General features: G+C 40.3%; 2 protein-coding genes across 5 annotated transcripts in view; one reads left to right on the top strand and one right to left on the bottom strand.

Moving 5' to 3' along the window:
• Window positions 1-13,786, top strand: part of SIAH1 (siah E3 ubiquitin protein ligase 1) — a 19,742-nt gene extending 5,956 nt beyond the window's left edge. For 3 of the 4 annotated variants that reach the window (XM_032424572.1, XM_032424573.1, XM_032424574.1), the window contains exon 2: window positions 11,815-13,786. In XM_032424572.1, the coding sequence (XP_032280463.1) occupies window positions 11,817-12,665 (849 nt within the window). In that variant the 5' untranslated portion in view covers window positions 11,815-11,816 and the 3' untranslated portion in view covers window positions 12,666-13,786. Of the gene's footprint in view, window positions 1-8,494; window positions 9,118-11,814 lie in introns of those variants that run through there. The other variant, XM_032424571.1, reaches the window with a different exon arrangement.
• The window catches only part of LONP2 (lon peptidase 2, peroxisomal), a 104,879-nt gene continuing 98,919 nt past the window's right edge, over window positions 13,059-19,018 (bottom strand). The window contains exon 15 of the mRNA XM_032424570.1: window positions 13,059-18,896. Within this exon, the coding sequence (XP_032280461.1) occupies window positions 18,675-18,896 (222 nt within the window). The 3' untranslated portion in view covers window positions 13,059-18,674. The remainder of the gene's footprint in view (window positions 18,897-19,018) is intronic.

Below are 19,018 nucleotides of genomic sequence, written 5' to 3'. Positions count from 1 at the left end.
CTTTAAAAAAAAAAAAAAAAAAAAAGTACAAAGCAGTAAAGAATAAGTTTTTTAAGTGCTCAACATCACTTGGCATCAGGGAAGTACAAATCAAAACCTCAATGAGATACCACCTCACACCAGTCAGAATGGCTAAAATTAACAAGTTAGGAAACAACAGATGTTGGCGGGGATGTGGAGAAAGGGGAACCCTCCTACACTGTTGGTGGGAATGCAAGCTGGTGCAGACACTCTGGAAAACAGTATGGAGGTTCCTCAAAAAGTTGAAAATAGAGCTACCCTATGACCCAGCAATTGCACTACTGGGTACTTACCCCAAAGATATAAATGTAGTGATCCGAAGGGGCACCTGCACCCAACGTTTATAGCAGCGATGTCCACAATAGCCGAACTATGGAAAGAGCCTAGATGTCCATCGACAGATGAATGGATAAAGAAGATGTGGTATATATATACAATGGAATGTTATGCAGCCATCAGAAAAAAAAAAAAAAGAAATTTTGCCGTTTGCAACAACGTGGATGGAACTGGAGGGTATTATGCTGAGCGAAATAAGTCAATTAGAGAAAGACAAGTATCATATGATCTCATTGATACAAGGATTTGAGAAACAAGACAGAGGATCATAGGGGAAGGGAGGGAAAAATGAAACAAGATGAAACCAGAGAGGGAGACAAACCATAAGAGACTCTTAATCTCAGGAAACAAACTGAGGGTTGCTGGAGTGGTGGGGGGTGGGAGGGATGGGGTGGCTGGGTGATGGACATTGGGGAGGGTGTGTGCTATGGTGAGTGCTGTGAATTGTGTAAGACTGTTGAATCACAGACCTGTACCTCTGAAACAAATAATACGTCATATGTTAATGAAAAAAAAAAGTCCCCCCCCCCCCCCCCCACGGCTAGATAGGTTTAAAGGGTTTAGAAGTCATAGGATCAGCTATTCAGTTCGAAGGCAGTCAGTAGGCAGTTTGTAAATGAAAGGGCGTAACTATGTTCCAATAAAACTACTTCCAGAAACTGGCAGCTGGCCTGCAGTTGTAGTTTGCCAACCACTGGTGTAAAGTGTTCCTGATAACAAAAAAGTTTGAGAACTTGAGTTATGAGTAAAAAGTTGGTGTTGTAGTTGGGAGGGAACAGGGTAGAAAATAATAGTCAGAATTTCAAATGGTGACATATTGTGAAGATAATTAGAAGGGTCATCTGGCCTTTAGATAAAGTGATCAGGAAAGGTACCTTAAGGAGCTGACTTTAGTTAACTGGTTACTTGTTCAAGGACTTAACTAGGTATCATCTTTTTTGATTAGAGATCCCTCTTGCATTGGGAGGGAAAGCAAATGATAGTTTAATTAAATTTTTATTTTTATTTTGAAGGTTATTAGACTTAAATTCAGAAAAGATTAGTTTTTCAAGTTGAATTATAGACTATCCAAAGCATATTTATTTAAAAGGATTGTGGAACGGGCCCCTGGCTGGCTCAGTCAGTTAAGTGTCCGACTCTTGATCTCAGCTCAAGTCTTGTTCTCCGGGTTGTGAGGTCAAGCCCTGTGTTGGGGGATTTAGATAGATAGATAGATAGATAGATAGATAGATAGATAGATGATAGATAGATAGATAGATAGATAGATGATAGATAGATAGATAGATTAAGATAGATAGATTAGATAGATAGATAGATTATATAGATGATAGATAGATAGAGGAAATTATACAGCCTGGGTTAGAACATTGACTTAAGTTACATGACATTTAGCAAGTTATTTGTATCGTTTTTCTTTTCTGAAAATGAAAGTTGGTTAAGATTTCTTTCAAATTTAAAATTTCTGGTATGTTTGTTTGCTTTGCCTAGGTTGCCATTTGCCCCCCTCCGCCCATCCCTTCTAAGTCTGCCCCGATCAGATAAGCTCCAACTTCCATTATTTACTGGTTTTATGATCTGAAACATATATTTTGTGAATTTATTTTCTTACCTGTGAGGTAGGGGATAGATGCCTAACCTGGAAGCTCACTGAAATGGTGAAATAAAATCAGTGTATGTAAACCTTCGAGGACAATACCTGGTACATACTAGGTGTTTAATATGTGTTTGGGGCAGCTGTTTTTTTTTTTTTTTTTTAAGATTTTATTTATTTGCGAGAGAGACAATGAGAGACAGAGAGCATGAGAGGGAGGAGGGTCAGAGGGAGAAGCAGACTCCCTGCTGAGCAGGGAGCCTGATGTGGGACTCGATCCCGGGACTCCAGGATCATGACCTGAGCCGAAGGCAGTCGCTTAACCAACTGAGCCACCCAGGCGCCCTGGGGCAGCTGTTTTAATGAAAATGGAGGAAGGTCTGTATTTTGCCTTATTATTTAGCTTGCTGACCCTGCAACCTGTTTAGACTATAGCAGTAAGAACAAAAGCAACAACAAACAGGCAAGGTCCAGTGAGAGGCATGACAATTAAATATGAAAACTCATGTAGAGGGGTTAAGGAAGTATAAGAGCAGTATCATCCAAATTTATGTAGCCATTCCAACTTCAGGAAAAGGACAGAGAAACAGCCATCCTTGCCACCAAAATCTCGATTCCCTTGTTGGAGATTGAGGGTATTGACATAATGAAAAAATGCTTTACTGTACCAAGACATAAGGTAATTTTAGCAAAACCAAATTCATGAATTAGAACTTGATTTCTTTTGGAATGCAATGCAAAACAAAGATTGAAATTATGAGAAAAAAAATATGTCACTGTAAGATCCAGCAGAGTCAGTATCAGAATTATGTGCAGAAAAGAAACAAATAGATGGGAAGGATCAAAGAATAATTAGAAGAGAAGTCCACAAAGGTGAAAGATTTGAACCTTTGGATTGAAAAGACTCACCTAGTGTTTTGTTCAGCAAGTGCTGATGGCATATACATAGATGTTTTGGTGGAATTTTTTTTTTTTTTTTTAGGATTTTATTTTTAAGTAATCTTTACACCCAAGGCAGGGCCTGAACTCACAACCCTGAGATCAAGAGTTGCATGCTCCACCAACTGCCAGCCGGATGCCCTGGTGAAAATTTCTTTCAGAGACAGAGTCCAACAAGCCAGTGAGAAAATGTTACCTGCCAAGGAATAAGAATAAAAATGGCAGTAGATTTTTCATCTACATCATTACATGTCAAAAGATCATGAGCAGAATTTATATAGTTCTCAGGGGAAAAGGGTGTGACTAGAATTGTAAACCTGTGCAGTTTCTGTAAGAGCTTCAGACTGCCAAGATTGAGACTCTTATATGTCCTTTCTGAAAACTTTCTTGAGGTATGGTGGCTGTGCCAAAAAATGAATCATAATTAAGGATTCAAGGGGAAAAATGGGTATTTGTCTTATTTTTTAAAAGTTTTTATTGTAATTCCAGTACAGTTGACATACAGTGTTTTATTAGTTTCAGGTGTACAATATAGTGATTCAGCAGTTCCATACATCACCCAGTGCTCATCACACAAGTGCACTCCTAATCCCCAAGGATGGGTATTTGTTTTGTGATATAATTGTGAGAAATGAAGCCAGAATGGTTGCAGTTAGGTTTAAATGATTGTTTTGACACAGTTTTGAAATTTAATATAATCTTTATTTTGGCAGGTGAGAAAGAGAAAGTTTTACTATTAGCATGGTAAAAATGGGCTTGCCTTGTTTTGGGAGATGTTAGTATTTTTATTCTTGATTTAATAAATTGTAGATTCGATGTGAAATAAAAATATGTAGTAGCTAGTAAAATAGAATTGGGATATAGAACCATGCTGTCCAACAAAACTTTCTGCAGTTGTGAAGACATGGTTGTGCTGTTTTGCATTCCCACCATCAAAGTGCTTATTAGTGCTTGGTATTGCCTGTTAAGTTTGGCAATTGTAGCTAGTTTTAGAGTTATGATCCAGAAGTTTGGAGAACATATTAATGTTAATGGCAAATTATTTCTCTTTTGGTTCAAGAAAGGCAGTTGAGATTTTTTGGGACCTAAGGTAATGACTTACACATACATATTTTGACTATATCCTCAATGTCCTACCAAAAGACCCAACCAATTCATAAAAAACACTCTGCCGTGACTTGGTGCTGATACCATCTTCTCTTTATCCCTCTCACCCCCACCAAAAGAGAATGATTATGCAGAGACTTTGCTGAGACTATGGAAACTCTCAGACTGAAACTTTCTTAACCTCCAACTTCCTGAGCTAGACATCCTCTGTCTTCTTTGTTCTTACCATGGAGAAAGTATTTCTTCTAAAAAGGTCTAGTCACTCTGTCTTGACTTTTGAATCCCCCATCACCAAGAATTTTATTTTATCACATAGCTCCATTTCTTGGGATTACTACCCTCTTTTCTGGACTCTATCAGCATTCACTATATTCTGGTCTCTCCCATTTAAAAAAGAAAAAAAGGAACCAAGCGGACAACTTCTCTGGGCCTTTCAGCCACTCTCTAACTTGCCTCTCTCCACAGCCATGCTTTTTGTTAACAGAGCATTCTGTTCAGTCTCCTTTGGTCTGATTCATGCACCAGCCATATCTCCAAGGTTGCTCTTGCAGAGGTCACCAGTAACTTCTATAACGCCAACCCATGAACACCTGTTAGGCATGATCATACTTGACCTCTCAGCAGATTCCACATGGTTGACTTTTTACTACTTCTTACCATAGATTTTTTGTTATTTATATATTTATTCGCACCTTTTACCAGATCACCATTTCTAAATTACTTATTTTGATCCATTGCTTGATTATTTTTAATCAGTTAAGAAGGGTTCATGGGTGCTATATATTCCATGAATTCTTGCATGTTCAAGCATGTCTGCTTGTTGCCTTTTAATTTTTTTCTGATTACAGAAAGAGTACAAGTTCTCTATAAGTATATAATAAAGCATAGTTTATTCTAATATTTGTACATGTGAGTGTTTATAGATCTTCTTGTCTGTACCTTCCCTTGACTTCTGAGATACCACTCTCTCCTGCTTTTCTCTCACCTTTGCTTTCCTTCTTGGTTGTTCAGGTTTTTGCTACTCCTGTGAGCCTCAACCAGCAGTTGGCCACACCTAGGGTTAAAAATGCAGAATCTCAGGCCCAGCTTCAGAATAATTCTGATTCTAAGACAGAACCTGCAATAAGATCCCTAGATGATTAGTTGGCACCATAAAGTTTGAGAACTGTTGCAGTCTAGGCCACTGCCTCTCATCAGTGAACTCTTCAATCTTTAAATGTTGGGATTTCTCTTATTTTAGGCATGCTCCTCTTCCCTGTGATTTCAGATAGCATTGTGTGTTAATGCCTCCTCCTCTGCACTCTGAACTCCTGTACATCAGCTGCTTTTCTGCCAAGATCTCTCACAGGCATCTAGATCGCTCCCACTTTGCATTTCATCTGCTACTATACTGCAGTATCTAGCATAGTGTCTAGTGGGTTCTGATTCAGTATAGGCTGTTTTTTTTACTGGGGTGGAAGTCTCAAAATAGAGTGATTTCTGCAATAAAAAGGCAAATGTACATTGCTTTACACATTTGAATTGGGGTTTGCACTTTCCATTTACTGGGCTATCACCTTTGTTCAGACTTCTGTTTTTACAGCAGATCATTTTACCAGATTATTGTCCTGGGCTTTCCCCATTTCAGATCACCAGTCTTACTAGATATAAGTAACTCTTCTTCTATAGCAGCGGAATTTTCAGAATTACCTTCAGGAAAATAGATTTTAGGAAAATACGTACAATTTAAATTCATCATATTACTTTGCTACAGTTTTGGAAATTAAAAATGGTTGTTTAATTTTTTTCCTTAGCATTATTGTTTTATAATGAAGTTTGATTTTTTTTTTAACTTTTGGCATTTTAAGCTGTTAAATTTTTAGGGAGACTTGGATTAAATTTAATTTTGTCAGTGTGTGAGAGGTAAATCTTAAAATAGATTTTTAACATAACATTTTCTGCATAATACCCTTCACAATGTCAAATGTAGGAAGTACTTCTTTTGCAAAAAGGAGTTAAAGGATGAAAGCCCTTAAATGTTTTGAATGGAGTTTATTTAACCCATTGATTCCTAATAGAACAAATTCATAATATGAACCTATACTTTATTTTACAGTGAATATTATATCATTTCTAGGAATAATTTTTGGAGAAGTAAAAGAAGGCTGGAGATATTTGCATCCTATCTTTTTTACTAAATTAAAAATGCAAATTTCACTTACTTTGACACTTGTTTTCACAACTCTCAATCAGACTAGTCTTGATAAAGCAGTTTATTTATTGTCCCCTTTGAAGAAAAAAATTGCTAAAAATTACGTCTATATCATGCCCAAGGCTGTACCTCCTCTGTATGTTGTTTGTAACTTGCTCTACAATACACTGTGATCCTTTTTTGCATGTGTGAGTACATTTCTCCATGTTAAACCTTTATTTTGTAAGTAACTGTATTAGCTTCCTGTTGCTGCTGTAACATAACATTGTCACAGGTTCAGTGGCCGGTGTTAAGGATGCAGACATCTTTGAGGGGGGCATTATTTGCCTGCCATAGTAACATTGTGTAAACTTCAAAAAATAGTTGTTGTGTATTACTAGGCGTGAGGTATGACTAATCAGAGAAATTGTTCATCAGTCCTTTATAAAAAGAAACCAAGTTTCCCACATGAAATCAAGAATAAAAGTTTAAGTCCATCCACTTTTACTGTAAGTATGTTAATGTGACAAAGCAATGATTAAATGCTCTGAAATTACTGAGGGCATTGAAGGCTGATTATAAAATGTTTTGATGTAGATTAAAGTCTACTCAAACTTAATACCAAACTGGGCTTGAGATGTAGGCTTTAGAAAGTATAGGTACTAGGTCATTCTTCCTAAATTTTGGATTGTTAACTTTTTTTTATGGGCTTGTCTTAGTGTAATATAATTTTTGTGAAATTTTAAGCTCTTTGTAAAACCAGTGTAAATATTCTACCTAGTCGAGAAATTTATTAAGGTTTATTGTGCTAAAGGTTAGTTAAATGGCAGTTGATCTTTGGCAGACATGTTTGATCACCTTTACGAACTCCAAAGTATCTTTTGGAACCCACACATTTAAACTATCTTTTGGAACCCAGTAACTAGTAGGTGACCTCAAGCAAGGCAAGAAAGTTTGGAGATGTCAGGTGAATATATATTTTGGAGTATGTACCATCTATGATATACATAAATTACCCATCTCCCTTAATCCAGACAAAAGCTGTGTGAGGCTGGAAATACTGTCCCAGTTTTATGGCTGAGCAGGTGGTGAAGACTGGGTTTGAATCCAACTGTGTGTAGGTGACTCCAGAATGCCTACGCTTTTATTGTCCTGACTCACTTGTTGAGAGGTTTGTGTGTAGGTTAATGGTTTTCAGATGGTGCTATAAGTCTCTGTAACAGATCCTTTGGAAGTTTGGGAAAAATGATTTTTTTTTCTCAGAATCATTCCTTCCCTTTGACTTGTTTTATACATTTCGGTTCAGTTTTAACTGTTTGGAAAGAGTTTCCCTGCCTAAAACATTTGGAGTCTCCTGCCCTAGAAACCTGAGACCTTTCTAGAATGAATATGTATTAGAAAATAAAAATGTAAGTAGTAATAATTTGTCAGTGAACAGTCTTTATCTAATTTTAATGATATTTCTATTCCTAATGATGTTTTGTGTAGCCTAATATTAAAATGAGGTTGAAGTGTTTGAACACACTATTAAGAGGGCTGGGAAGTGATTAGAATTAAGATTTGATGTGGAAAGTGGGTAATCTGCAACTTACTGCACAGAGTTCACTGCCACTACAGCTCCTGCTGCGTTTGAAGGCTGCCCTGTAAGCATGATGTAATGACAGGTTAAACCCCGGAGTGTACTACCTGACGCAGTGCAAATCTGAGGCCCAAGACTTTATTGGGGCACGGGTAATGCTGCTTTAAAAACACAACAAGCTTCTCTGTTTAATGAGGCCATTTAAGATGGTTTTCCCAGAGTGGGAAGAGAGTATAATCTCAGTTTGGAGGTTGAAGGAGTTTAATATGGTTATGTAGTGTTTACTACTCTCACTGCAGTCTTTTCGAAGGGAGAGAAGGAGTTGCAAGTATGGTGCCAACAGGGGTAGAAGTAGAGGAGTGAGTTAGAATTGAGGAAATACGGTAGTTGACGCCCGGTAAGTAGGGAATGAAGTGCGGAGAATGCTTTTACTCTATGTTCACACGGTTAACCAGGAGGAGAGCACTTGTCTGGCCGTATATGTCCCATATACCCTGTGTAGGTCTTAGGTTGAAATCATACAAAATTGCCAGTATCTGTTTTGTTCTACGAAAGGCATGTTTCAATCTAAATGTAAGCTTGTGGAAATGCTGAGGTCGCAGTGTTGCTGGGGGTCAAGGGTAGGGTTGGAGTTGCGCTGCGCAGTGCCCCGGAGCCGTCCTGGGCTGGGAGGGCGGAGCTTGCAGGCGTGCCCACAGCGTCAGCCCCGCCCCTGCGGGCCCCGCCCAGCCAGCCCCGCCCCACGCTAGCTGCGCCGCGAGCCTGGGCCGGCTGGCATTGCGGGCTGGAGCAGGCTTGCCCAGCAGCGGCCAGGCCCCAGCCCTGGGCTCCGCGTGGCTCTCCCGGCGGGCCGGACCCTATAGTAGCTCCAGAGCTGGCTCCGAGGGCGCGCTTACTCCAGCCTCCTCGCACTCTACAGCCCCGTCCTTCACCCAAGCTGGCTAGCTAACGAATGTGAGGAAGACAGACTTGCAAGACTGACGGTTTAGGGCCCAGCGGAGGACAGCTCAGTGATGGCGCCCATTTTTGGAAACGCAGGCGAATTTGAGCTCGCAGGGAGGTGTGGTCGACTTCTCCTGGGACGGGAGAGGCTTCATTTCTCTGCTGCTGCGGTGGCCGGTGCTTCGGAAGAGTGAAATGGAGTGTTATAGAGCAGGGCACTTACCTTCGCTTCTTGAAAACTTGAACTCGGACATGCGTAGGAACAGAAGGTGTCCAGGAGGGGCCTCTGTTAAAAATCATATTTGCTTCTGGGGGAAAGGCTATGAGCTCCCTGACTTCTCATGACCGGGAAGTCTCCCTTACCTTTTCTGTACTCCTGGAGGGGCGTCTTGCTCACATGTTTACCAGCAGCTGGGACAAGGAAGAGAAAAGGTATTGCCGTTAAGAGACTGGGTTGCTTAAACTATGAAACGGGAAAGTTCTTGTAAGCCAGTGGAATCTGGATCAGGGAGTGGCTGCAATGTAATTGAGCTCGAATTTGCAGCTCTGTTTCTTTTGATCAGCTGTACTTTTCTTTTAAACTAAGCTTCAGGTTACGTCATCACTCCTGCAGGGTTGTCTAAAGACACTTGAGCCCTTGGTTCCTACTGCAGGGCTGTTGTGTGGTTGGGTTCTTTTTGTTTGAAGATGGAGCTGGGTTCTACCTTTGGAGCTTTGGGAGGTTTTAGCAGCTGCTGTCCTGTAATACCTTCATTCACAAGAAATACCGGCCTCATTTCACTTGTTTTCAGTCTTTAGATAGGGATTTAAATTGTGCTTTCTACAGCGTTTGGAAAAATAATAAAGATATATTGTAATATAAGCCCGAATGATTGATCAATGTACAGCTATTTGCTAGGTTAGGAAATGAAATAGTGTTTTTCTGCTTATATTTTCCTAGTTCTAATATGTTGAATACAAACTGATTTTACTGCCCCTTGATGTGATTAGCTTGTTTTGGTTTAGTGATTTGAAAAGGCATTGGTGGTTTAGACTGTTTTGTGCTCAGGGAACCACTTTTCCAATTCGAATGTTGCTCATAAGTGAACAGTATAAAATGGACCATGAAACAGGCATATATATGGGGCATTTTGGCAATGCTAAGCGCATTGTTTCCAAGTGATGGAAAGTGAGTGCATCATCATATGCACAAAGAATCTAACACCTGGGTTATACAGTGTTTCAGATGATGAGAATTGATTCCTGTTGTCCCTAAGTCCATGTGATAAGCCACATTATGATGGAATTCTGTACTTTTGTAAACTCTTGGATTGTAGAATATTAACTTAGTTGACAGTGGACTTAATCTTTTTTTTTTTTTTTTTTTGGGCAGCTTCAGTCCTCACTTGAGGTGTCTATCCTTGAGTAATCTAGAATTCAAATTGCATTTATATGGTCACATTGGTAACCAGCATTGTTTTTTCAAAGTCACATTCTTTGCAACAGAATAACAATTACAATTGGGAAAGCTTTAAATTTGAGGCAATAAATTTTAATTTTGTTAGAAATGTGGCTTACATAGTTATTGGGAATACAGTCTTAGGACATTAGTAGACTGATATTTTGTTACCCCCGAGACAAATATGGCCTGTCATATCCTAGCAAAGGTAGTTTCCTGGGAAAGTTGTTTGCTTTATCTTTCATTTAGCCTGATAAGTTGTATTGTTGTCATTTCTTCCAAGTGACATTTATCTCTTAAATAATATTTATTACTGTACTGATGAATGCTTCAGCAACACTGGTGAACCCTAGGGTACAAGGAATTCTTAACCTGTTCACTATACTGTCCCCAAGGTTGTGTGTGTCTCTCTGGTGCTTTTATCTTTATTCTTTATTTACCTTCTTTTCTGGCTCTTCTTTCCCTTTGCAAATTATATCTGATTTGTATTGTGGAATGGAAGTAGATTAGAAAGATGTACTTTCTCTGAGTACCAGACTAAGAACTTTTGAAGATGGCCTTCTAATTTCTCCTCTCTTCCTCCCACTTTTGAGGTAGTGATCAGTAGGAAATAAGATTAATACATAGCTGATGTTAATTCTAGGGGAAAACTTACTAGATGAAGATGGATGATGGGATGGCAGCATACCCTTCCCCTGGTGACCCCCTCCATTCCCTAAATCTATGTCCAAAGCAGATTACTGTTACCATTACGCAGAGCTAATCAGAGCTAATGTCCTGGTGATCCTTTGGATCGCTTGTGACTCCCTGTAACTGTTGGGAGCTGACCTAGAATGGGAAAGAAAGAGACTGAGCAGGGGAATTGAACACAGGGAGGGGAAAGTTCAGTGAAAACGCATTTGATTGAACTTAAGCTACTTTAACACAGGGTTTCTTTCTTTCGTTTTTAAAGATTTTATTTATTTATTTAATTGACAGCGAGAGAGGGAACACAAGCAGGGTGACTGGGAGAGGGAGAAGCAGGCTTCCCGCCGAGCAGGGAGCCTGATGCGGGGCTTGATCCCAGAACCCTGGGATCATGACCTGAGCTGAAGGTAGTCGCTTAACCAACTGAGCCCCCCAGGTGCCCCAACACAGGGTTTCTTTAGTTGTTGATGGTCCAGTTTCTGTTTCAGCATTTATTCCATGTTGTCTAGTTCATCCAAGCAGATTTTTAATATTTTTTTTTTTTTAAGAAAGGGAATTCTAGGGCGCCTGGGTGGCTCAGTTGGTTAGGCGACTGCCTTCGGCTCAGGTCATGATCCTGGAGTCCCAGGATCGAGTCCCGCATCGGGCTCCTTGCTCAGCAGGGAGTCTGCTTCTCCCTCTGACCCTCCCCCCTCTCATGCTCTCTATCTCATTCTCTCTCAAATAAATAAATAAAATCTTTAAAAAAAAAAAAAAGAAAGGGAATTCTATATGTGTCTTGGAACATTTTGATAAAAGAGATTTTATCTGGTATACAACTCCTTATAATCAAAATGCATAATTTGTGTAATTTATGGTTTTTTAAATCCTTTATTTTTTTGCTCACAGTACATTTTGCATGAAACTTAGGTATTTCGGCATGCCAACATTATTTATAAAACAAGTGATAGTTGTAATTCTTTTTCTCCTGCCTCCTTTTATTTTTATTTATATTCTTGTTACAGAAATGAGCCGCCAGACTGCAACAGCATTACCTACTGGAACCTCGAAGTGCACACCGTCCCAGAGGGTGCCCGCCCTGACTGGCACAACCGCATCCAACAATGACTTGGCGAGTCTTTTTGAGTGTCCGGTCTGCTTTGACTATGTGTTACCGCCCATTCTTCAGTGTCAGAGTGGCCATCTTGTTTGTAGCAACTGTCGCCCGAAGCTCACATGTTGTCCGACCTGCCGGGGCCCTCTGGGATCCATTCGCAACTTGGCTATGGAGAAAGTGGCCAATTCCGTACTCTTCCCTTGTAAATATGCCTCTTCTGGATGTGAAATAACTTTGCCACACACAGAAAAAGCAGACCACGAAGAGCTCTGTGAGTTTAGGCCTTATTCGTGTCCGTGCCCTGGTGCTTCCTGTAAATGGCAAGGCTCTCTGGATGCTGTCATGCCCCATCTGATGCATCAGCATAAGTCCATTACGACCCTCCAGGGAGAGGATATCGTTTTCCTTGCTACAGACATTAATCTGCCTGGTGCTGTTGACTGGGTGATGATGCAGTCCTGTTTTGGCTTTCACTTCATGTTAGTCTTGGAGAAACAGGAAAAGTACGATGGTCACCAGCAGTTCTTTGCAATTGTACAGCTGATAGGAACACGCAAGCAAGCTGAAAATTTTGCTTATCGACTTGAGCTAAATGGTCATAGGCGGCGATTGACTTGGGAAGCGACTCCACGCTCTATTCATGAGGGAATTGCCACAGCCATTATGAATAGTGACTGCCTAGTCTTTGACACCAGCATTGCACAGCTTTTTGCAGAAAATGGCAATTTAGGCATCAATGTAACTATTTCCATGTGTTGAAATGGCAATCAACATTTTCTGGCCAGTGTTTAAAACCATTGCATTCAAATTCACAGAGAATAAGGCACCCATCTGCCTGTCAACCTGAAACTTTTGGTAGGTGGAAGCTAGACACATGAAGGTAAATAAAAGGAAAGGCTGTTAAATACAGGAAACAGTTGCATGTAGTAACACTAATATATTTAAAAATAAGTCAACAGTAAACCACTGAAAAAATATATATATACACCCAAAATGGGCATCTTTTGTATTAAGAAAGGAAGCATTGTAAAATAATTCTGAATTTGTGTTGTAGATTGAGTGTACTGTTGAAAAATACTGGGTTTTTGTTTCGTGTGTTTGCCGGCGAGTTGCTGTGTGTGTGTGCGCGCGTATGTGTGTATGTGTGTGTGGTTTTTTTTTTTTTTTCCTTTAACCAACAAGCCATGTTGCGTGGTCTTGGACCACTGCTTTTCCCCTTTGTGAGTCAATACATAGTGCTGCTGTGTGTGTATATTTTTTTTGTGTGTGTATTTGCTAATTTTTATTAATTCTAGTTTTTCATTAAATAAATTTGACTTTCTTTTCTGTAATTCAGGTTTTTCCTCACTTTTTTTTGTACCTTTTTAAAGTTAGTGTCTTTTTGGTATGCATAATTGTTTATGGTAAAGTTTATACATATGTGTTCAATACGTATTTTCTTTTCCCCCATTAATCAGTTCATTAGAAATATTTTACATTCAACTCTTTTGAGAAGATACGAGTTCCAGAAAGGAAAGGTAACAGCAGAATTATCAGAAGCTATTTAAAGCAGCTGTAAGATGGTCTCTGTCTGTCTGTCTCTCTCTTTTTCTCCAGCTGAGTCAGACCTTTGAACTTATTCTTTGAAAGGTTAGGGAATACTGATTTTTTTTTTTTAATACTGGAAAAAAGAAATCAGGCTTTTTTTTTTTTTTCCTTTCAAATATCTTGGACAAATCACATGTTTAAAATTTGTTCTTGTATTTATTGGTTTTGCAGAAGAAGGCATCGTCTTACAGTTTGTAATCAAAAGCAAATCATTTGTTTAAAAAAAGGCAGTTTGCAAAAAATGTTTTTGGTCTTTTATAATTCTCATTAAAAGAATATCTGGCAAATTAAAACTTTTATGTGTCTGCTTTAGCTCTAAGTTTGATTAAAATCCAAAGTTATTTTCCTGTTCAATTCTGTACTTCATAACCGAAAAAAGTGTGCTGTATTTTGAAGTGTGATAGATTTATTCTAAGAATGGGTATATGGTCTCTGTATACAGAGTCTTGATTTCTTCTCTCTTGCTGACATTTTTATTCTCACAACTCTGTTAGGAGACTAATTTAAGTTAAAATGATGCTAATCACTTTTTTTCCCCTTAAAAAAAAAAAAAAAACAGTTAAGACTGAGTTAGTATTTCATAGCCTAATGGAGATGAGCCTGGGCCCTACAGCAGCCTTCCAGGGACCTACATGCCAGTTGTAGCTCTAGCCCGTTTACCAGCTATGGGACCTTGGGCCCGTTTCCTAATGTGTAAAATGGGGTTAATTATGTAGCTACCCCAAAGGGTTACATGGGATACCAGTAAGTTACGTAGAACAGTGCTTTGCACATAATAAGCACCCAACAAATGTTAGCTGCTATTATTACGCCTTTAACTAGCACCATACTGATAACTGTTGCTAATTACCCTGAGGCACCTAACAAGATTCTGAAATTGCCTTCTGAATGACCGAAGATCATTTTATTTTGTGTGGCTTTTATGGGTATACTAAACTTCGCAAGTCAGTTAAAATTAATTGGACTGCCCCCTTATCCCAACAGCAATTCTGGATAACAGGATTTACTTCTGTTTACCATTTTCAGAATGAAGATTTGTATAGTCTCTTCCCCTACCTAAGCATTATTTTTTGAATTGGTTATCACATGCTTGTGTAGCCATTTTTGTGGTGAAAGGGAATAGGTCAGCCACAAACGTGTATCTTGGTCTATTCCTGTTAGCATGTGTGTTTAGAAAAGCAATTTTCCCCCTACATTTGATGTATTGAATACTTTTGTGGAGGTATATCATTTTGCTTTTACAGTATTTTAAAGTGTTTCTTGGCTAGTAGTATAATGCTCAGTGTAGGGTTTTGAAGTTAGAAAATAGCCCACACTAGATCTCTGGAACTCTGTCCGTTCAGAGATGACTAAGAACATTTTTATTTTTTGAGTCCTTTGTATTTACTTGTGCTTACACACTTATCTTGAAATCATGTAATTCTGTAACCCCCTCATGCCCTCACACGTAACTTTAATAATCTTGGAAAGACCTTGGGTAGGCTTTGGGAAACCTTAGTGAGGATTGACTAGAATTTTAGCCAGTTCTCCTGACGTTAGGTACTGCTTTGTCCAGTTTGTCCACGTAAATCTTTTCCAGCTGTTTATAAATAACCTGTGAACATTTATATATGTTTTCTCATTATATTCTTGGAATTCCTTTTTATTTTTTTAAGGTCTTGATACTTTTATCATCGCTTTCTGGAGAGGTTTCGGTGGACACTTAGAGTAGCAGTGTGAAGGATTTTCCTGTTCATTGTAACTTCATGTTTTGCAAATTTGTAAGATAAGATAGTAAATTTTGTGTGTTTGACATCTAATAAGTTATCTTTGTTAACTATATTTTAAGTCCTCTTCATATTCTTCGTCTACAGGGATGATGAGATCTGTAGCCACATTCCTTGGTTCACTTGAGATCTTAAATCATCCTTGTTACAATCAATATGCTGCTTTCTCCCATTAATGCCCTGCCTCGTTTTTTGGTGTCTTGGTGTTTTCTTCAGGGAACTGTATAGGGCTAGGGTAGGTGATACTCTTTAATTTGGTCTTTTGCATTTATCTTCTTAAACTTGAATTTGTCCTGTTGAATTGAATCATGGGCCAGTTTAATATGTTGATGGGGAACAGGTTTTTGTTTTGATCTGAGTGATTTTTACTATAATGTTGCTTAATTTTTTCTAAGGCCCAATTTCTGCAAACTACATGTATGGGAGTGGCTATAGATATTTTGGTCACCAAAAATCCTAGTGCTCTCCCCACCCCCCCCCATTTAATTATAGGAAAGTTTGCCTCATTTCAGTGGTTCTAACTGGAAAATAGGAATACTCTCAGCACTTGATTACCTCACAACATGGATGGCACCCACCTAGTATAGGTATCTCCTGGTGGTAGACCTCACTAGTCACTGTGTCCAAAGATGGGAATCCAAATCCTCTGCATTTCTAGCAGCCACTACCAGAGATGGCACTGGAAATGAAACCATTTGCATTCCCACTCTTCATGAAGAGAATCGTGAGCAGAAAGCAAGTCTTGAGCAATGTCAAGGAAGAAGAGGAAAGAAGGAAATCCTGGTGTTCTGCTCAGCACATGCACTTTTTTGCCCCCCTCTTATTAAAAAAACAAAAAATCAGGTATATTTAGTAGCCTTTAAATACCACTCATAGAACCAGGAGACAATATTTGTAATCACAGATTTATAAACTGATGTTAAATATTTTATGATCCATCACTTAATGGCATTTTTCACTATAATCGAAAGCATTAAAGACCTCTGCCCCTGACACAGTTATCGGTAAGGTTCAAAAAGGTTCAAACAAAAGAGGCAGAGTCCAGTAAAAAACGTCTATGTTTTAAGCAGACCATACAGAATTTCTTGATTACCACTTAAAGCTTTATTTAGTTTTAATACTTGAAGAGTTTTGAAAGCTCGTAAGTAAAAGGCATGCGGAGTACTGGTTAAATACATCCAAGCCTTCACCTCCAGCCCTACTGAGACTTTCTGAGTTAACATTTTCAATAAAAAACCTCAGCTGACTGATACAAAGGGTGTTTGGATAACTCTTTAAAAAACAATGCGAGGAAAAGAGCCTCAGCATCACTAGTCATTGGGGAAACGCAAGTCAAAATCAAGAGCTGCTGCTTTACACCCTGACAATGGCTATTCCCAAAAAGGAAACGTGGCGGTGAGGAGTGGAGAAGTTGGGGTCTTTGTGTATTGCTCGTGGGGATGGCAAATGGTGCAGCAAACGCTGTGGAGGCAGAGTTTGGGGGTTCCTCACAAAGGTAAGCAGGGACTCACCCTGAGCACAGCAACTCTGCTTCTGGGTATATGCCCAGAACTGAGAAGCAGGGACAGGGACCGCCGAACACGAAGGTTTGCGGCAGAACTCTCCGCAACAGCCCAGAGGCGGAACCAAGCCAGATGGCCTCGGGTGAACGGAGATGGGGCATGCACACGGTGGACGCGTTCCGATGCACGTGGTCAACATGGCTAAACCCTGACGACACGCACGTGACGTAGGTCACACACCAAAGCTTGAAGTAGCTGGGAGAGGCAAATGCGCAGACAGAACGGTTCCAGGGAGGTGGGTGGAAGAAAGGGGAGCTACTATTCAGTGGGTACAGTTTGAAGATCATGGAGAAGCTCTGGAGAGAGTGGTGACGTTACACAGCATTGTGAATGTAATTAATGTCCCTGAATTATACACTTAAAACTGGCCAAAATGGTAAATTCTGCTCTCTTGTCTCAAAAAAACCCAAGTGAATAAAACAGAGACTTAAAAAACCAAAACCAGTGCCAGGGACATGCAGGGCTCTCTGCGGGCTCCGTTAGGGAGGGCGGCGGGCTGCAGGCCCGAGGGCGCCGAAGCAGCGTCCGGGACCCCAAGAAGGCGGTAAGTCCCACCCTTCAGTGTGTCTGGCGGCCGCTGCTGGGTGTAGGAGGCCTCGCAATTGGGGTTTGGATCAGCTCCCTTTGCTTGCTGAAAATGAACTAACAGCATCCTCTCTTCCTCCCCGGTAAAGATGACTGCATAGAAGAGAGAAAACCTGAACAGTGAGAGGACAGTCGAAGAACTGTTTTTAAATGTCCCGATGCTTGCTCTCCCGCTGGCCATAACGAGCCCCCTATCTGGAGCCCTAGATTTGGATTTGTAATTCCAGGACACGTTCAGATCTCACCAGCAGGTATTTGGGTAACTTGCGGACCCCGTGCTCATCCAAGGCAGTCCAAGTATCTTAGCCTATCTGTTGTAACATTTTGTAATAAAAGAGTCTCGTTAGAATTGTACTGCTGCGTTCCCACCCGTCTTCGGAGACACTGACTTAAGCACTACTGTCCCCGTCTCACAGCAGCAGCAGCAGAGCCTGACTAGTTGTCCAGAGCCTGGATCCAGTCAGTCCAGGAGGAGAGAGCATGGTGTCTACCGGATCTGGGGACTGGCTCAGGCAGACAGGGCAGGAACGGGGAGTGACGAGAGTCAGGGTATCGAGTGTGGGGACCACCTCAGAATGGACGGCTGCCTCTGAGGAGTGGACTTTGCTTTTTTTTAAGATAATGTGTGCGAACGTGCGCCACTCGGCCGGATATAAATCCTTGCGTTTTGATTGCTGCTTCCTTCAGCATAAGCAGCACCCCATACGGGGGTGTGCAGACCCCATCCCAGGTTTCATGTCACTTGAGTACTTTACTTTCCACAAAGACTAATGGCTGGTGCTATTTTCATCTTTGTCCCGTGCCCCTGCTCTGTTACTATACGTCCCCAGGTGACTCTGCTGAGGTAATGGTCTACACCCACGGTTCCTGATGCTCACCACGCATCAGAATCACCTGGAGGGCGTAACTAAAGCAGATTTCCGGGCCCTCCCCCCACAGTTTGATTTAGAAGGTCTGCTGGTGGGTCTTGAGAATTTACATTTCTAACAAGCTCACAGGGAATACTGATGCTTCTGTTCTGGGCACTGATGCTCTACACGTCTCCAGACAGTAATGATTTCACTGAAGACAGGAATTTAATTTTTATCAGTTTATTAACATTTCTGTAATCAACACCAGCCACCACCTGAGTGAGATTTGTTACTGTTGTGTGTGATCATGTTCACAAATTAGGGATACTTTGCTTACCTCTATCGGTATGAACAAAAATCTTTTCCGTACCTTTTGGCACTTCATAACTTGAAATTCGGAAAAGTTGGTATTTGGGCCTACAATTTGCTATTTAAGAGACCAGGTCTGGTGTTGACAGTAAAGCCACCATCAAAAGCTGCATTAAGAACTTCATCCAGGGAGCTTGCTGTGACAAAACTTAAATCCTGTCGTACATTGCCCGGGATTTCTTCAAGGTCTTTTTCATTCCTCTGAGGAATAATGACTCGCTTCAGTCCTGCTCTGTGTGCTGCCAGCACTTTGTCTTTAATCCCACCCACCTAGAAGGAGAGAAGACAGTTACTCAGATTTCTGGTCATCCTCAGACTGTGAAAGATCCCTGACCCAACTTTCTCTCACGGCTGTTCTGAAACATCTAAATCATCTTCCATTCTGTTACAGC

Source organism: Phoca vitulina, unplaced genomic scaffold (assembly GCF_004348235.1).
Source record: "Phoca vitulina isolate PV1807 unplaced genomic scaffold, GSC_HSeal_1.0 scaffold30, whole genome shotgun sequence".
NCBI lineage: Eukaryota > Metazoa > Chordata > Mammalia > Carnivora > Phocidae > Phoca > Phoca vitulina.
The sequence above is the reverse complement of the archived record's forward strand: the minus strand, read 5'-3'. Positions and strand labels throughout refer to the sequence as shown.